This window comes from Oncorhynchus nerka, linkage group LG11 (assembly GCF_034236695.1).
Source record: "Oncorhynchus nerka isolate Pitt River linkage group LG11, Oner_Uvic_2.0, whole genome shotgun sequence".
Lineage (NCBI taxonomy): Eukaryota > Metazoa > Chordata > Actinopteri > Salmoniformes > Salmonidae > Oncorhynchus > Oncorhynchus nerka.
The window spans coordinates 44498716-44519139 of record NC_088406.1 but is presented as its reverse complement, the minus strand read 5'-3'; the positions used below and the strand labels follow the sequence as shown (position 1 = coordinate 44519139).

At 44.8% G+C, this 20424-nt stretch overlaps 1 protein-coding gene across 1 annotated transcript in view; it reads right to left on the bottom strand.

Annotated features, from left to right (window-relative positions):
* The window catches only part of LOC115137806 (zinc finger protein neuro-d4-like), an 87627-nt gene extending 76804 nt beyond the window's left edge, over positions 1-10823 (bottom strand). Inside the window, exon 1 of the mRNA XM_065024568.1 lies at positions 10711-10823. Coding sequence (XP_064880640.1) covers positions 10711-10823 — 113 coding nt within the window. The remainder of the gene's footprint in view (positions 1-10710) is intronic.
* Positions 10824-20424: the final 9601 nt, after the last annotated feature.

The window sequence follows — 20424 nt, the reverse complement described above, 5'->3', positions numbered from 1 at the left end:
CCAGTCACTGATCCAGACACAGACACAAAAACACACAAAGAAGGAGAAACGAGGAAAAGCCTGGAGCATCGAGTGCCTTTTTTAACAATCTTAAACCCACAGAGCATCTCGACACCAGACAAACAGAGGGGAGCGATTGGTCCAAACAAAAAGCAGAGCAGAGAAAGGAGCATATGGCTGGGAGCACACACACACACACACACACACACACACACACACACACACACACACACACAGTACAGACACAGACACACACACATACAGTACAGACACACACACAGAGACACACACATACAGACACACACACAGACACACACAGACAGGCAAACATACAACCCTCCAAGATAGCACAACCCCCCCACCGTAACGCCCTCTATAACCCACTTTCTAACGCATTGGAAGCAAGAGCAATAAACTGCAGTCCACAGAATGACACACCTACACACAGTACATGCTACGACCGCAATTTACAAACTACAATACCCAGAACTCCAACCCCTGACCACTCTCCAATTAGCCTCAATTAGCAGTGGCTTGAATGAAAGAGAAACAGAGGGCTCCACCTAGAGGGAAAGTCAGGTCATTGGAAAATGAAACCTCACCATGTAAAATATGAACCAGTCATAAAAACCAAGCTACAATTACAAAATGGCAATTAGGAAAAGGGATGACTTCCTAATGGTGATTTCTAACTTGGTGATGTGCTCATAATGACGCTGCAAGACAAATGGCATGGCGTTGAGCTGATGGATTATCAAGGAAGGATGATTTCACATCACGTAGGCCTACAGGAGACAGCTACGTACACAAAAGCACTCTCTCTATCATAAGGTTTGAACCAATATGTTCAACACACACATATAGGGGAGTGGGTTGTGTGGATGGTCATGTGTGTGTGTGTGTGTGTGTGTGTGTCTGTACTGTATGTGTGTGTGTGTGTGAAGGCAGCAGTGTGGTGAACAGCCTCTGTAGACTAGCCTTCGGACCATGGTCATATGCCTTCAGTACTGATGCTTTACTGCTCTGGTCCACACAGCACAGCAGTGTGAGGCAGGCTCTGCCTTGCCTGGTGGAGGAAAGGCAATCTGTGCACCCATCCCCCCACACCCAGTCTGCAGATTACACTATGCAATATCACCCTTACCCATTCCACCTCCTCCATCTCCCCCCCCCCTCTCTTTCACAGTACCCAGAGAAATGATTTATCTCTGTTTCTCCCCCTCTACAGATGTGACTGCCTTTTCTTGGTCTCTCAGTACTCTCAGTACTCTCAGTAATGTTTGCGGTGCTGCTGAAGACTAGGAGGTGTAAAGCTATAGGCCTGGTGTAGTGAGCAGAACAGCCCAGAACTGAACAGCACAGACACCAAACCCAGCCGCTGCCTCACACGCCCAGCCAGACCCTGAAAATGAGGGCCGACATGTACGAGCTACAGAAAAGACACACTTAGCAGTATTATCAAACCATGTGAGGGCAGAAGAGTTGAATGTACGTTACAGGAAGGAGATGAATTCCATCCAAACATAATCAACTGTAGCCTGTATGCATTGCGTCCACCCAAACTCACTCTCCAACTGTTGACAGTGGATATACTTTGTGCATAATAAAAACAACGTACACAGACAAGCACAACGACTTGTCACTTTGGGAGACGGCTTCGGCGTCGCCATGTAGCATGAAACCTAGGCCTTTTTCATGGCTAGGATCACCATCGGTGACTATGCTGTGATGACGTGTGTGTGTGTGTGTGTGTGTGTGTGTGTGTGTGTGTGTGTGTATGTATGTACAGTGGGGCAAAAAAGTATTTAGTCAGCCACCAATTGTGCAAGTTCTCCCACTTAAAAAGATGAGAGAGGCCTGTACATTTTCATCATAGGTACACTTCAACTATGACAGACAAAATGAGAAGAACATTTGTTCAGAAAATCACATTGTAGGATTTTTAATGAATTTATTTGCAAATTATGGTGGAAAATAAGTATTTGGTCAATAACAAAAGTGTATCTCAATACTTTGTTTTATACCCTTTGTTGGCAATAACAGAGGTCAAACGTTTTCTGTAAGTCTTCACAAGGTTTTCACACAATGTTTCTGGTATTTTGGCCCATTCCTCCATGCAGATCTCCTCTAGAGCAGTGATGTTTTGGGGCTGTTGCTGGGCAACACGGACTTTCAACTCCCTCCAAAGATTTTCTATGGGGTTGAGATCTGGAGACTGGCTAGGCCACTCCAGGACCTTGAAATGCTTCTTACGAAGCCACTCCTTCGTTGCCCGGGTGGTGTGTTTGGGATCATTGTCGTGCTGAAAGACCCAGCCACGTTTCATCTTCAATGCCCTTGCTGAAGGAACAAGGTTTTCACTCAAAATCTCACGATACATGGCCTCATTCATTCTTTCCTTTACACGGATCAGTCGTCCTGGTCCCTTTACAGAAAAACAGCCCCAAAGCATGATGTTTCCAACCCCATGCTTCACAGTAGGTATGGTGTTCTTTGGATGCAACTCAGCATTCTTTGTCCTCCAAACACGACGAGTTGAGTTTTTACCAAAAAGTTCTATTTTGGTTTCATCTGACCATATGACATTCTCCCAATCTTCTTCTGGATCATCCAAATGCTCTCTAGATTATCAGTGGTCTTGTATGTCTTCCATTTCCTAATAATTGCTCCCACAGTTGATTTCTTCAAACCAAGCTGCTTACCTATTGCAGATTCAGTCTTCCCAGCCTGGTGCAGGTCTACAATGTTGTTTCTGGTGTCCTTTGACAGCTCTTTGGTCTTGGCCATAGTGGAGTTTGGATTGTGCCTGTTTGAGGTTGTGGACAGGTGTCTTTTATACTGATAAGTTCAAACAGGTGCCATTAATACAGGTAACGAGTGGAGGACAGAGGAGCCTCTTAAAGAAGAAGTTACAGGTCTGTGAGAGCCAGAAATCTTGCTTGTTTGTAGGTGACCAAATTCTTATTTTCCACCATAATTTGCAAATAAATTCATTAAAAATCGTACAATGTGATTTTCTGGATTTTTTTTCTAATTGTCTGTCATAGTTGAAGTGTACCTATGATGAAAATTACAGGCCTCTCTCGTCTTTTTAAGTGGGAGAACTTGCACAATTGGTGGCTGACTAAATACTTTTTTGCCCCAGTGTATGTATGTATGTATGTATGTATGTGTGTGTGTGTGTGTGTGTGTGTGTGTGTGTGTGTCAGCTAGCATCTGCCAGTCTAACAGCTGGAACACATTGGGCTGTTGAGGGGGCTGTGGCGTTGTTCACCAGGAGCTGTCACACAAACACACACACACCCAGCAGGCCTGGACGCACTACCATACACACACACACACCCAGGCCTGGACGCACTACCATACACACACACACACACACACCCAGGCCTGCACGCACTACCACACACACACACACACACACACACACAGGCCTGCACGCACCACCATACACACACACACACACACACAGTGCTGATGTTAAGCTGATGCTGACACATCAACAGACAGCAACACAGACAGCTGCACCACTGTAGGACTATCGACCAGCTCATCTGTTAAAGTACCATGTCCCTGAGACAAATACAGCTTGGCATAGTGTGTGTGTGGGGCTGGGAGTCACCAGAGACCTCACCATGCAATATTATCACCATACTTAGTTGCCAATACCATATGTATTGCCATTCTCGCGATTCTATATGTATTGTGATTCTCACGATTCTATATGTATTGTGATTCTCACGATTCTATATGTATTGTGATTCTCACGATTCTATATGTATTGTGATTCTCACGATTCTATATGTATTGTGATTCGATGATCTAAACATATTATTCACCAGTCTTCTGCAGAGGGACGAGAGAGAGGCATGAGAAAACGACGTTTGATCAGTCATGTTAATAAAAGTGCTGAAAACAAATTGTCTCCCTATTTAAAAAGAAGATGGAGAACAAGCTGTGAGTTTTGGTGCAGGAAGAGCCAAGCAGTGCAAAAATAACATTGTGGAATGTAACTGTGTAACTGTATCGATTTTCCCGCCCATCACTGTGTGTGTGTGTGTGTGTGTGTGCGCGAGTGTGTGCGTGCATGCGTGTGTGTGTGTGCGCGTGCAGATGTGTGTGGAGAGAGAGAATGCATCTGTACAGCAGGTGTGTCTATGTATCTATAGGTCTGTGTTTGGTATGTTTTATGTTCATCTGCATGTTACCGTAACTACCTTGTTGCCATGTTACAGGCCTCTGGTTTTGCATAAAGTGTCATATCTGTGTGTCTGTCTATGATGAGTGTATTCTACAGGACAACTCCAGTCCCCCAGTACCCACAACAGTACACATTTTGTTGTGGGTACTCCAGTCCCCCAGTACCCACAACAGTACACATTTTGTACCGTAGCCCTGGACAAGCACATCTGATTCAACTTGTCAACTAATCAACAAGCCCTCAGTGAGTTGAATCAGGTTTGTTTGTCCAGGGCTTAGTTTAGTTTATTCATTCGACCATTTGAAGAAAAAAAACAAGCACGTGTAAAACTTGAAAAAGCCGTAGGATAACACACACTAAAGTCTGGGACTTATTTCCATTGTGGTCCTCTTGAAACAAGATGGCTAGGCCAGATCTACAACAAAGGCGTGTCCTGTTAGGGGTAGTCAAGGACTGGAGTCGGACAACACTGCTACAGCTGGGTGTTGCTGATGCTGTGAGTCTGTTTATGCACAATATATATTCCTTGTGTGTCTGTATATTGTGTGTCTGTGCGTTTGTGTCTGGAGCTTGTGTGTGTAAAGCATGTGTTTGTGTATTCTGTGTGTATGTGTTTGTGTTTGTGTATTCTGTGTGTATGTGTTTGTATATTCTGTGTGTGTGTTTGAATATTCTGTGTGTTTGTATATTCTGTGTGTTTGTGTTTGTATATTCTGTGTATTTGTGTTTGTATATTCTGTGTATTTGTCTTTGTATATTCTGTGTATATGTCTGTATATTCTGTGTCTATGTGTTTGTATATTATGTGTATTTGTACCGTAAGTCGGAGTGTGCATTTCGGGCAGTACATCAGGGCATGGCAATCCAGCCACCGTGGCTGAACACTGGTCCTTCAGGTGAGATTTATTGACTCTGCACTTTCGCTGTTATTACGTGGATGGATCCTTCCTCCCTTCTCGCTCTCTCTCCTCTCCCTCTCGTTCTCTCTCCAACATTATTAACGTGCTGCATGAGGAAATACTAATTTGCTTCACATGACTCCACCCACCAGTTTCAAGCAGAGATCCATACCAGTGGCCAGAGACAACGGAACTACAGGAATTACCTCAGAGGAAATAGTGTTCTGTAGAATGGGACTACTGCAGAATGTACAGAATTGTGTGTGTGTGTGTGTGTGTGTGTGTGTGTGTGTGTGTGTGTGTGTGTGTGTGTGTGTGTCTGTCTGTCTGTCTGCCTGCCTGTCTGCCTGTCTGTCTGCCTGCCTGTCTGTCTGTCTGTCTGTCTGAGAGAATAAGAGTGTAGTGATGACCAGAGACTGGGATTAGAGGAATGTTTCGGGAGAGGACAAGCAGGAATACTTTGAGATTATTATAGGACTGAGTAGGACTGTTAAGGATGCCCGTAGAAGTAGATTATTATAGGACTGAGTAGGACTGTTAAGGATGCCTGTAGAAGTAGATTATTATAGGACTGAGTAGGACTGTTAAGGATGCCTGTAGAAGTAGATTATTATAGGACTGAGTAGGACTGTTAAGGATGCCTGTAGAAGTAGATTATTATAGGACTGAGTAGGACTGTTAAGGATGCCCGTAGAAGTAGATTATTATAGGACTGAGTAGGACTGTTAAGGATGCCCGTAGAAGTAGATTATTATAGGACTGAGTAGGACTGTTAAGGATGCCCGTAGAAGTAGATTATTATAGGACTGAGTAGGACTGTTAAGGATGCCCGTAGAAGTAGATTATTATAGGACTGAGTAGGACTGTTAAGGATGCCCGTAGAAGTAGATTATTATAGGACTGAGTAGGACTGTTAAGGATGCCCGTAGAAGTAGATTATTATAGGACTGAGTAGGACTGTTAAGGATGCCCGTAGAAGTAGATTGTTATAGGACTGAGTAGGACTGTTAAGGATGCCCGTAGAAGTAGATTATTATAGGACTGAGTAGGACTGTTAAGGATGCCCGTAGAAGTAGATTATTATAGGACTGAGTAGGACTGTTAAGGATGCCTGTAGAAGTAGATTATTATAGGACTGAGTAGGACTGTTAAGGATGCCCGTAGAAGTAGATTATTATAGGACTGAGTAGGACTGTTAAGGATGCCCGTAGAAGTAGATTATTATAGGACTGAGTAGGACTGTTAAGGATGCCCGTAGAAGTAGATTGTTATAGGACTGAGTAGGACTGTTAAGGATGCCCGTAGAAGTAGATTATTATAGGACTGAGTAGGACTGTTAAGGATGCCCGTAGAAGTAGATTATTATAGGACTGAGTAGGACTGTTAAGGTTAAGGATGCCCGTAGAAGTAGATTATTATAGGACTGAGTAGGACTGTTAAGGATGCCTGTAGAAGTAGATTATTATAGGACTGAGTAGGACTGTTAAGGATGCCCGTAGAAGTAGATTATTATAGGACTGAGTAGGACTGTTAAGGATGCCCGTAGAAGTAGATTGTTATAGGACTGAGTAGGACTGTTAAGGTTAAGGATGCCCGTAGAAGTAGATTATTATAGGACTGAGTAGGACTGTTAAGGATGCCCGTAGAAGTAGATTATTATAGGACTGAGTAGGACTGTTAAGGATGCCCGTAGAAGTAGATTATTATAGGACTGAGTAGGACTGTTAAGGATGCCCGTAGAAGTAGATTATTATAGGACTGAGTAGGACTGTTAAGGATGCCTGTAGAAGTAGATTATTATAGGACTGAGTAGGACTGTTAAGGATGCCCGTAGAAGAAGATTGTTATGCCATGTGGATGTCACAGGAGGTTGCTGGCACCTTAATTGCGGAGGATGGGCTTGTGGTAATGGCTGTAGCGGACTCTTTGGAATGGAATGAAATACATTAAACACGTGGTATCCGTGGTTTCCTCCCCTCAGCAGCCTCCACTGGTGGATGTCCACAACACTTGCTTTACCACTGATCTAAATGTCTACAAACACTAGTGACATGATTTCTTCCAATGGGTTTTCTTTCCCCCGTGATGTATAAGGAGGGACCTTCTCTCTGTGCCATGCAAAGGTGCAATGCAATTCAAGCATGTTTATTGCTGCGGCCTATTCTGTGCAGTCAGTTGCATTGCATGCACTTCACCAAGCCCATCAATGACGTCCTCGCTCTCCTCTCTTCTTCATTCAACCCTTTCATTACCCTTCATTACCCTCATTATTACACGTCTGTCTTCCTTTCAGTCAGCCTGAATCGGACTATTTTAGGGGCTCTTCTGAATGTTCCCAGGTACACAGCTAGATCCATGTCCCGACCGTCCCCCCACAGTCGTATGCCCTATCCAAATGACCCTACTACTCCAGCACCAGTCAAACTATGTTGGACAACATGGCTGATGAATCATAGCCCTCTCATTGCTGTGCATGGCATACTAGAACTACTTCCTGTGTCTTTCTTGCACATCCAATGGAGGTTTCCTAAGTGAAATATTCTAATAGCCTCCTTGGCCACTACTGTAAAGGGCTGTTGTAGTTCCTATTCTCCCTGTCCTGAACTACAACTTGACTACAGCTGGTGACCATATTGGATCCCAAAGCACAGGGAAGTGACTGACAGTCGGTTAGGTAGCAATGGAGAAATAGGTCATAGAGCTAAAAATACGTATCTGTGTCCCTCTCTAGTCTTCCCATGAAGACAAAGAGAAGAACGTCTATGTGGAAAAAAGGGGGACTGATGGCAATAAACCAGAAAATAAATTCCCAAACAAAAAGAGAGGGAGAGAGCGAGAGGAGTGAGAGAGGAGTGAGAGAGAGGAGAGAGAGAGAGAGAGAGAGAGAGAGATGAGAGAGAGATGAGAGAGAGAGAGAGAGAGAGAGAGAGAGAGAGAGAGAGAGAGAGAGAGAGAGAGAGAGATGAGATAGAGAGAGATGAGATGAGATGAGAGAGAGAGGATGCTCAGGCTCCAGTGAACTCAGCAGGCCTGGCTGTTCCTTTAAACAGTGCCTGAGCACAGAATTATGTGGAATTCATTTCCCTCGGATCAGTCAGGCACGGCAGAATAACTATCACAACAGTCAGTCAGCATATGGCCTCCTTCTCCAAGTAGACTGACAGAATGAAAGGATTGGGGGGGGCAGACAATGGAGGAAGAGAGAAAGAGTTAAAAACAAAGAGACATGATATGGGCAAGGGGTAGGTTTGAGGATGGATGGCAAGAGAATGAACGGAGAGAGGGACCCCTAAATAACTGAGAATTGAGCTGTGAGTCAGGGATGGCAATATGAGGGAAGCAAGGGGTGGGTGAGAGAGAGAGAGAGAGAGAAGAAGAGTAGCAGAGAGATTAAAGGAGGACTATTGGAGAGGCTAGGGGAATGCCCAGTAGATTGATGGTTCCCAGAGGATGTGCTTACACACACTGAACTCTTTGAACCTCTGAGATGCATTGGACAACATTTGAGTAGTGAGCTCCGAATACTCTAAATCAGTGTTGTCCTCAATAACTAGTGCATTCAGTAGGCTAGATACCATTATATAAACAGCGGGAGCCGTACTGAGAAACATTCAAGTCAGAATTGATCAGTTCCTAGTCCATTGATGGCTCCTATCCCATGCCATTCCCTTTGCTCACCCTCATTCCTATTTTTCATGCAAATAAGTCAAACGAATCCCCTTGAAATGGCCTTGCAAAGGCCTCTGGGAGTGTCTATGTCCCCACTTGTTCCCAGTAATTGAGCAGCCAGAGACCAGCAGAAAGGAACTCAGCCACGCGCGCATCACTGGGAGCGCAGATATGCGCGGGGTTGCTAAAACACTGCCATGACATGGAACTCACAACTAATAACTGATAAATGACCAAATGGGTGGTAGGCTACTGTTGGTTCGCCTAAACAGTGTGTGACTGTGTGAATTCTGTCTGCTTTCAGGACAAGATCCAAATAGTCATCTTAAAATGTATTTAAAAACAGCAACAGCAAAAGCAACAAATGCATATAAAATGTTCTAGTTACTCTCGTATAACAATGGGGCAGCCTAAACGGAGAATATTATAATGAGAAAATGAGCGGCATAGCTCAGGCCTCCAGCACCATCTTTCACCTCGGGTTCCTGTGCTGTTCACGATCAGTATCGGTAGACAATAGGCTGATTTAATACGTTTTAAGAGGTGCAGTTTTGCCTTACTAAAACTCACACACGAATGTACCATTTTATTTACGCATATATGAATAACCCAACATTTTAGACTACTTGGCCATATCCTATGGCAACAAATAGCCTAACTTGTGTCAGTTTCCCCAATAATTAGAATGCCATCACTGTCGCGCAACGACGGAATCAAATAAATGATGTTGAAGACAAAAACATTAATTAAAGCAGTTCACTGTTGCTTGTAACGGGCTATTCGTATACTTAAGGTAATGGGTTGTCATGAATTATATGAAATGTCGCCTGTCTGGATTTCAGATAGCGCTGACTGCACAGCATCGACTGCATCGCAACTACATTCCCGCTCAGGTACCATCCGATGTGTTCCGCGCTACAGTAGGCTACCACGTTCTTTGTTAGACAGGCTGCAAATGCCTAAATTTATCCAAACAACACTCCAAAAATACATATTCGAGAGTCGATGTATTATGTTTTCAATTATTTATAATCGAAAAGGTGTCAACTGCATCTCACCAAGCGGACAGACGCACAGACACCTTTTGGAAACGAGCCCAGGCTGAATTCCGCACGTTGAAATGTTATTGTGTAAATTCTGCACAAAGGAATCGAATGGAAACTTGATGGAATGTTCACCGTTCAACGCGACTGGTAGAGATGACACTAGTCTAATAAAAGCAACCATCCCGGCACATAAGTTAACCATTTTATATGATGCAAGCTTACACAATATTGTATCAGGTGTTTGCAGATAGGAACGCGTGTCTTGTTGGAGCGAAGATGCGCTGCCTGTAAACACTGCTGCCATTATAATCGCAAGCACGTAGGCTATTTTGCCAAGAGGTCTGTCGCCAAGAAAATGATGTCCAAAGGGTATTAGGTTTCAGCCGACAGAGGCTCCCACCAGCTTGGTTTTACCTACCTGTTTACAGCCTAACGCAATCATGTGAACAGGTATCAAGCACAACCTTTTCAAAAAAACACTGCCACTCGCTATTTTTCGCTATTGTAAGCGCTACCTGACCAGCCATGCAAGTTGGCTGCGATCTTGTCTATTGACTAGGGACACCGGGTCATAAATTGTACCTCAACATTCCACCATAGCGTCCTCATGTAATTACTGGCTCAGTGAAATTGTTTCTAAGCATGCATAGGCAGCTCCACATTTTGGAACATAACCCGGCTTGCTAAAAAAAATAAAGCTGTTTCATATATACCTTTCCATCGCTATTACACTCCATATAAATATGTGTAGCTTGCTATATAATAGCGATGTAGCCTATAGGCATGATACTTCTTTACGATGCATAAAATTGTCAACGATTACCGAGGCTACATGGACTGACAGCATCCACAAATGTATCCCTAAAAATGTCAAAGATAAAAGGTATGCACTTACGATTTCAGGGGGTTCTGTACCACTGTGGCCATTTTGATATAGTATGATAGATACAATGTAACACTGCAGATCCCGGTATTGCACATGTAATATACCAGCAATTTCAATTTCATTCATTCTCTGGGGCTGCGGCTGGAGCTGCCAGCCAATAGGAGCGGGAACGCTCAGTGACAGGTCTGGGGAAATGTAGTTTTTGCACATGTCACTATGTAACATGCTGAGAGTCAATGCACTACAACTACCAGTATGTATCGCGGTCAACTGTATAACGGTCCCGCCTTGGACTTCTATGGGTAAGCCAAACCGTCTACTGTAATGTCAAGGTTGGTGTGCTACTGGACTGTCAGTCTGTAGCTGCCATTCTAATTGATGCATTGTTTCCTTGTCTTGCAGATATAGAAATACATTTTAAGGGCGAGGCTGTATGCGCACCATCTCTCAGAGAGGATGCAACAAGGAGTTCTGTTCAGTTTCAACATAATAATAGCAACTTTTTTGAAATAATGTTTCAAATATAAGATGCTAAATGGTAGATTTATGTTTCACCAACATCAGAATTGCACCCTGTCTTGGACAGAGCAGATTTTTTGGGGTCATTTTTATGTCATAAATCAATTGTGCAAGATTCTACTACATAGAGTTTACTGTTCGTGCTGGGCTCATTTCCAACCTTAACATCAGTGATAACCTTCACACCCCCAATGTTCCAAGAATTTGAATCGAATATCATTTTGAGATCTACTTTTGGACAGCTTTCGAATACACTAAAGGGTCCTTTACTTAATCCTGTTAGATTGACTTTAGCAAGAGAGAGAAAGGGGGGAGGGTGTTCTGGAAGAGGGATAACTAAGATGTGTTGATAGGCCAATTGATAATGATATAATCTATTCTAGGTGAGCCGATGCTGAAGAGGTTTAATAATTGATCGTTTTGGGTGACAGTGGAGTAGGGAAGATAATTGATCGTTTTGGGTGACAGTGGAGTAGGGAAGATAATTGATTATTTTGGGAGTTGCCTCATCTGTTGAACCAAGACAGTGGGCACAGCAGTGATGGAATTTCTCTCCATTTCAGTTCAGCAGCAGTGGCGCCACTGAAGCCACTCTGTGATGTGATATTTATACAGTTCAAGTCAGAAGTTTACATACACTTAGGTTGGAGTCATTAAAACTTGTTTTTCAACCACGCCACAAATTTCTTGTTAACAAACTATAGTTTTGGCAAGTCGGTTAGGACATCCACTTTGTGCACGACACAAGTGATTTAACCAACAATTGTTTACAGACAGATTATTTCACTTATAATTCACTGTATCACAATTCCAGTGGGTCAGAAGTTTACATACACTAAGTTGACTGCCTTTAAACAGCTTGGAAAATTCCAGAAAATTATGCCATGGATTTAGAAGCTCCTGGTAGGCTAATTGACATAGTTTGAGTCAATTGGAGGTGTACCTGTAAATGCATTTCAAGGCCAACCTTCAAACTCAGTGCCTCTTTGCATGACATCATGGGAAAATCAAAAGAAATCAGCCAAGACCTCCTTGGGAGCAATTTCCAAACGCCTGAAGGTACCTCATTTATCTGTACAAACAATAGTGTGCACGTATAAACACCATGGGACTCCTAGAGATGAACGTACTTTGGTGTGAAAAGTGCAAATCAAATCACAAAGGACCTTGTGAAGATGCTGGAGGAAACAGGTACAAAAGTATCTATATCCACAGTAAAAGGAGTCCTATATCGACATCCTCTGAAAGGCCACTCAGCAAGGAAGAAGCCACTGCTCCAAAACCGCCATAAAAAAGCCAGACTACAGTTTACAACTGCACATGGGGACAAAGATCATACTTTTTGGAGAAATATCCTCTGGTCTGATGAAACAAAAATAGAACTGTTTGGCCATTAATGACCATCGTTATGTTTGGAGGAAAAAGGGGGATGTTTGCAAGCCAAAGAACACCATCCCAACCGTGAAGCGCGGGTGTGGCAGCATCATGCTGTGGGGGTGCTTTGCTGCAGGATGGACTGGTGCACTTCACAAAATAGATGGCTTCATGAGGTAGGAAAATTATGTGGATATATTGAAGCAACATCTCAAGTCATCAGGAAGTTAAAGCTTGGTCGCAAATGGGTCTTCCAAATGGACAATGACCCCAAGCATACTTCCAAAGTTGTGTCAAAATGGCTTAAGGACAACAAAGTCAAGGTATTGGAGTGGCCATCACAAAGCCCTGACTTCAATCCTATAGAAAATTTGTGGGCAGAACTGAAAAAGTGTGTGCGAGCAAGAAGGCCTACAAACCTGACTCAGTTACACCAGCTCTGTCTGGAGGAATGGGTCATAATTCACCCAACGTATTGTGGGAAGCTTGTGGAAGGCTACCTGAAACGTTTGACCCAAGTTAAACAATTTAAAGGCAATGCTACCAAATACTAATTGAGTGTATGTACATTTCTGACCCACTGGGAATGTGAATGAAAGAAATAAAAGCTGTAATACAAACCATTTCTGTATGGAACTCACTTTGTGCACAGGGGCATTGGAATGCTGAAACATGAAAGTGCCTTCCCACATTTACATTTACTCTTATCCAGAGCGACTTACAAATTGGTGCGTTCACCTTATGACATCCAGTGGAACAGCCACTTTACAATAGTGCATCTAAATATTTTAAGGGGGGGGGGGGGTGAGAAGGATTACTTTATCCTATCCTAGGTATTCCTTAAAGAGGTGGGGTTTCAGGTGTCTCCGGAAGGTGGTGATTGACTCCGCTGTCCTGGCGTCATGAGGGAGTTTGTTCCACCATTGGGGGGCCAGAGCAGCGAACAGTTTTGACTGGGCTGAGCGGGAACTGTACTTCCTCAGTGGTAGGGAGGCGAGCAGGCCAGAGGTGGATGAACGCAGTGCCCTTGTTTGGGTGTAGGGCCTGATCAGAGCCTGGAGGTACTGAGGTGCCGTTCCCCTCACAGCTCCGTAGGCAAGCACCATGGTCTTGTAGCGGATGCGAGCTTCAACTGGAAGCCAGTGGAGAGAGCGGAGGAGCGGGGTGACGTGAGAGAACTTGGGAAGGTTGAACACCAGACGGGCTGCGGCGTTCTGGATGAGTTGTAGGGTTTAATGGCACAGGCAGGGAGCCCAGCCAACAGCGAGTTGCAGTAATCCAGACGGGAGATGACAAGTGCCTGGATTAGGACCTGCGCCGCTTCCTGTGTGAGGCAGGGTCGTACTCTGCGGATGTTGTAGAGCATGAACCTACAGGAACGGGCCACCGCCTTGATGTTAGTTGAGAACGACAGGGTGTTGTCCAGGATCACGCCAAGGTTCTTAGCGCTCTGGGAGGAGGACACAATGGAGTTGTCAACCGTGATGGCGAGATCATGGAACGGGCAGTCCTTCCCCGGGAGGAAGAGCAGCTCCGTCTTGCCGAGGTTCAGCTTGAGGTGGTGATCCGTCATCCACACTGATATGTCTGCCAGACATGCAGAGATGCGATTCGCCACCTGGTCATCAGAAGGGGGAAAGGAGAAGATTAATTGTGTGTCGTCTGCATAGCAATGATAGGAGAGACCATGTGAGGTTATGACAGAGCCAAGTGACTTGGTGTATAGCGAGAATAGGAGAGGGCCTAGAACAGAGCCCTGGGGACGCCAGTGGTGAGAGCGCGTGGTGAGGAGACAGATTCTCGCCACGCCACCTGGTAGGAGCGACCTGTCAGGTAGGGACGCAATCCAAGCGTGGGCCGCGCCGGAGATGCCCAACTCGGAGAGGGTGGAGAGGAGGATCTGATGGTTCACAGTATCGAAGGAAGCCGATAGGTCTAGAAGGATGAGAGCAGAGGAGAGAGAGTTAGCTTTAGCAGTGCGGAGCACCTCCGTGATACAGAGAAGAGCAGTCTCAGTTGAATGACTAGTCTTGAAACCTGACTGATTTGGATCAAGAAGGTCATTCTGAGAGAGATAGCGGGAGAGCTGGCCAAGGACGGCACGTTCAAGAGTTTTGGAGAGAAAAGAAAGAAGGGATACTGGTCTGTAGTTGTTGACATCGGAGGGATCGAGTGTAGGTTTTTTCAGAAGGGGTGCAACTCTCGCTCTCTTGAAGACGGAAGGGACGTAGCCAGCGGTCAGGGATGAGTTGATGAGCGAGGTGAGGTAAGGGAGAAGGTCTCCGGAAATGGTCTGGAGAAGAGAGGAGGGGATAGGGTCAAGCGGGCAGGTTGTTGGGCGGCCGGCCGTCACAAGACGCGAGATTTCATCTGGGAGAGAGAGGGAGAAAGAGGTCAGAGCACAGGGTAGGGCAGTGTGAGCAGAACCAGCGGTGTCGTTTGACTTAGCAAACGAGGATCGGATGTCGTCGACCTTCTTTTCAAAATGGTTGACGAAGTCATCTGCAGAGAGGGAGGAGGGGGGGGGGGGAGGATTCAGGAGGGAGGAGAAGGTGGCAAAGAGCTTCCTAGGGTTAGAGGCAGATGCTTGGAATTTAGAGTGGTAGAAAGTGGCTTTAGCAGCAGAGACAGAACAGGAAAATGTAGAGAGGAGGGAGTGAAAGGATGCCAGGTCCGCAGGGAGGCGAGTTTTCCTCCATTTCCGCTCGGCTGCCCGGAGCCCTGTTCTGTGAGCTCGCAATGAGTCGTCGAACCACGGAGCGGGAGGGGAGGACCGAGCCGGCCTGGAGGATAGGGGACATAGAGAGTCAAAGGATGCAGAAAGGGAGGAGAGGAGGGTTGAGGAGGCAGAATCAGGAGATAGGTTGGAGAAGGTTTGAGCAGAGGGAAGAGATGATAGGATGGAAGAGGAGAGAGTAGCGGGGGAGAGAGAGCGAAGGTTGGGACGGCGCGATACCATCCGAGTAGGGGCAGTGTGGGAAGTGTTGGATGAGAGCGAGAGGGAAAAGGATACAAGGTAGTGGTCGGAGACTTGGAGGGGAGTTGCAATGAGGTTAGTGGAAGAACAGCATCTAGTAAAGATGAGGTCGAGCGTATTGCCTGCCTTGTGAGTAGGGGGGTAAGGTGAGAGGGTGTCGTCGAAAGAAGGAGGCAGAGAGGAATGAGTCAAAGGTAGACGTGGGGAGGTTAAAGTCGCCCAGAACTGTGAGAGGTGAGCCGTCCTCAGGAAAGGAGCTTATCAAGGCATCAAGCTCATTGATGAACTCTCAGAGGGAACCTGGAGGGCGATAAATGATAAGGATGTTAAGCTTGAAAGGGCTGGTAACTGTGACAGCATGGAATTCAAAGGAGGCGATAGACAGATGGGTAAGGGGAGAAAGAGAGAATGACCACTTGGGAGAGATGAGGATCCCGGTGCCACCACCCCGCTGACCAGAAGCTCTCGGGGTGTGCGAGAACACGTGGGCGGACGAAGAGAGAGCAGTAGGAGTAGCAGTGTTATCTGTGGTGATCCATGTTTCCGTCAGTGCCAAGAAGTCGAGGGACTGGAGGGAGGCATAGGCTGAGATGAACTCTGCCTTGTTGGCCGCAGATCGGCAGTTCCAGAGGCTACCGGAGACCTGGAACTCCACGTGGGTCGTGCGCGCTGGGACCACCAGATTAGGGTGGCCGCGGCCACGCGGTGTGGAGCGTTTGTATGGTCTGTGCAGAGAGGAGAGAACAGGGATAGACAGACACATAGTTGACAGGCTACAGAAGAGGCTACGCTAATGCAAAGGAGATTGGAATGACAAGTGGACTACACGTCTCGAATGTTCAGAAAGTTAAGCTTACGCAGCAAGAATCTTATTGACTAAAATGATTAAAATGATACAGTACTGCTGAAGTAGGCTAGCTGGCAGTGGCTGCGTTGTTGACTTTGTAGGCTAGCTGGCAGTGGCTGCGTTGTTGACACTACACTAATCAAGTCGTTCCGTTGAGTGTGATAGTTTCTACAGTGCTGCTATTCGGGGGCTAGCTGGCTAGCTAGCGGTGTTGATTACGTTACGTTGCGTTAAAAGAACGACAATAGCTGGCTAGCTAACCTAGAAAATCGCTCTAGACTACACAATTATCTTTGATACAAAGACGGCTATGTAGCTAGCTATGTAGCTAGCTACGATCAAACAAATCAAACCGTTGTACTGTAATGAAATGAAATGAAAAATGTGATACTACCTGTGGAGCGAAGCGGAATGCGACCGGGTTGTTGAGTGAGGAAGTTCTATTTGGTAGACGTTGGCTAGCTGTTGGCTAGCTAGCAGTGTCTCCTACGTTAAGGACGACAAATAGCTGGCTAGCTAACCTCGGTAAATTAAGATAATCACTCTAAGACTACACACTCTAAACTACACAATTATCTTGGATACGAAGACAGCAAAGACAACTATGTAGCTAGCTAACACTACACTAATCAAGTCGTTCAGTTGAGTGTAATAGTTTTTACAGTGCTGCTATTCGGTAGACGGTGGACGTTTGCTAGCTGGCTAGCTGCTGGGCAGATAGCGGTGTAGACTACGTTAGGACGACGAAAATACGATAATTACGCAATTATCTTTGATACAAAGACGGCTATGTAGCTAGCTAAGAAGAAATTGCTAAGATTAGACAAATCAAACCGTTGTACTATAATGAAATGTAATGAAATGTAATGAAAAGTTATACTACCTGCGGACCGAAGTGCGGATGCAACCGCTCGCACCAGCGACAACTACCCCAAACTGTTACCACAAGTTGGAAGCACAGAATCGTCTAGAAAGTTATTGTATGCTGTAGCATTAAAGATTTTGCTTCACTGGAACTAAGGGGCCTAGCCAGAACCATGAAAGACCATTATTCCTCTTCCACCAAACTTTACAGTTTGTACTATGCATTTGGGCAGGTAGCGTTCTCCTGGCATCTGCTTAACTCAGATTCGTTCATCGGACTGCCAGAGGGTGAAGTGTAATTCATCACTCCATAGAACACGTTCACTGCTCCAGTGTCCAATGGCGGTGAGCTTTACACCACTCCAACCGTCACTTGGCTTTGCGCATGTTGATGTTTGGCTTGTGTGGCCATGGATACCCATTTGATGAAGTTCCCAACAAACAGTTATTGTGCTGACGTTGCTTCCAGAGGCAGTTTGGAACTCGATAGTGAGTGTTGCAACTGAAGACAGACGATTTGTACGGGCTTCAGCATTCGGCGATCAAGTTATTTTAGCTTGTGTGGCCTACCACTTCGCAGACCCGTTGTTGCTCCTAAACGTTTCCACTTCACAATAACAGCACTTACAGTTGCCCGGGGGCAGCTCTAGCAGGTCAGAAATTTGACGGACTGACTTGTTGGAAAGGTGGCATCCTATGACAGGGCCATGTTGAAAGTCATTGTGCTCTTCAGTAAGGCCATTCTACTGCCAATGTTTGTCTATGGAGATCGCATGGCTGCGTGCTCAACTTGTGTTAAACTTAACTTCTGAACACCTCCAAATCAAAGGTCATGTGGTTTGGTAAGAAGAATGCCCCTCTCCTACCTCTGAGGGTTTAGAGCTTGAGGTTGTCACCTCATACAAGTACTTGGGAGTATGGCTAGATGGTACACTGTCCTTCTCTCAGCACATATCAAAACTGCAGGCTAAAGTTTAAATCTAGAATTGGTTTCCTCTATCGTAATCACTCCTCTTTCACCCAAGCTGCCAAAATAACCATGATTCAGATGACCATCCTACCCATGCTAGATTACGGAGACATAATTTATAGATCGTCAGGTAAGGGTGCTCTCGAGCGGCTAGATGTTCTTTATCATTCGACCATCAGATTTTCCACCAATGCTCATTATAGGACATATCACTGCACTCTATACTTCTCTGTAAATTGGGCATCTCTGTATACCCGTCGCAAGACCCACTGGTTGATGCTTATTTATAAAACCCTCTTAGGCCTCACTCCCCCCTATCTGAGATATCTACTGCAGCCATCATCCTCCACATACAACACCCGTTCTGCCAGTCACATTCTGTTAAAGGTCCCCAAAGCACACACATCCCTGGGTCACTCGCCTTTTCAGTTTGCTGCAGCTAGCGACTGGAACAAGCTGCAACAAACACTCACACTGGGCAGTTTTATCTCAATCTCTTCAATCATGGACACTCTTACTGAGAGTTGTGGCTGCTTTGCATGATGTATTGTTGTCTCTACCTTTTTGTCCTTTGTGCTGTTGTCTCTGCCCAATAATGTTTCTACCATGTTCTGCTGCTGCCATGTTGTGTTGCTACCATGATGTTGTCATGTTGTGTTGCTGCCACTCTGTTGTCGTCTTGGGTCTCTCTTTATGTAGTGTTGTGTTGTCTCTCTTGTCGTAATATGTGTTTTGTTCTATAATTGTATTTCATTTATTTGTATTTTTAATCCCAGCACCCGTCCCCGTAGGAGACCTTTTGCATTTTGGTAGGCCATCATTGTAAATAAGAATTTGTTCTTAACTGACTTGCCTAGTTAAATAAAGATGAAATAAAACAAGTATATATATGAAAAAATGTATACATCTGTCAGCAATGGGTCTGGCTGAAATAGCCAGGGGGGTGTCCACATACTTTTGTATGGAAACATATCCCAGTGGGTGTACCAAGCAACAAGGCAGCAACTGCCATTTTGGGTCAAAGGTCATGTCAGAAGTCAGGGTCAATATGAATAAAAAATTCCCTGATAGTAAGATAACAGATAACGACATTTCTACTGAACTCATTTGGTTGGACAATTAAAAAAATGTTATTGCCATTTTTCTCAGTTCCACTCAATGAGCAGTTACTGCTCGTTTGCTTGGTAGGGCATTGCCTGGAAACCCAATGTTGAATTGCATTGAATTCTACGTCGGGCAGACATGAACGTTTGAATCAGGAAAGTTTCCTCTCACGACCTCAACAAGCCAGAATGTTGATTCAAATGATATTTGAACGTACTTTGCCGATTGTCTGTGCGGCTGGTCCTTTTGGCGGTAGGAATGTGAGACAATATATCCACAAAAAAGTTAAATTAAATCTCCTTTTCGAAGCACTGGTAGTTTGTTCAGATTTCTATCACCTGGAGCAGGTAAGCTAACATATGGATTTGTTTTAAGATTGTTATAACAAGGAACATTTAGCTATTTGATTTAGAATTTTAGGACCCCTTTAGTTATCCAAAAATATGGACAAAAAATATTCGAGGAAACAAATGTTTGTTTTGAAGTGTCTTTCCTATATCTCAGAGATATAAGATCAATAAATTATTTGTAAAAATATATATATTGACATACATTTAATGTATACAATACTAATATTCATTTTTTTATAAACTGGTAACGGGCTACCTTCAGATGAGTCTTTTGAGCGTCCTAGAGCAAACCCGACATGTAGGCTACTCTACTTTCCACAAAGGGGTCATAATAGTTATGGGTTATAACCGTTTGAACGCTCCAGATGTTTTCGCGAGAAGACAGATTTTCGGGAAGTCTCGTGGTCTGACAAACACTACTGTAGCTCTGCCACCTTTCACCGCAGATAAGGAAGGCTGACATCCGCGGACGCAGTATATTGAGACGCAGCCCATGCAAAAAAAACAACAACAGATATCTCTAGATTAAACCGACTCGTATGGGGATTTTGGATGATTCTATTTCGACTCTAAACAGTCCAGCATTTAATTGTGTGTGCTCTCTTCCCTCGCGTTCAGTGGTTTTCACTAATCGTGTCAACTTGCATATTCACCACAAGATGGTGCTGCTGCTCAGCATACGACAGAACGCTCCTCACGTAACTACGTAGTCTTTTCC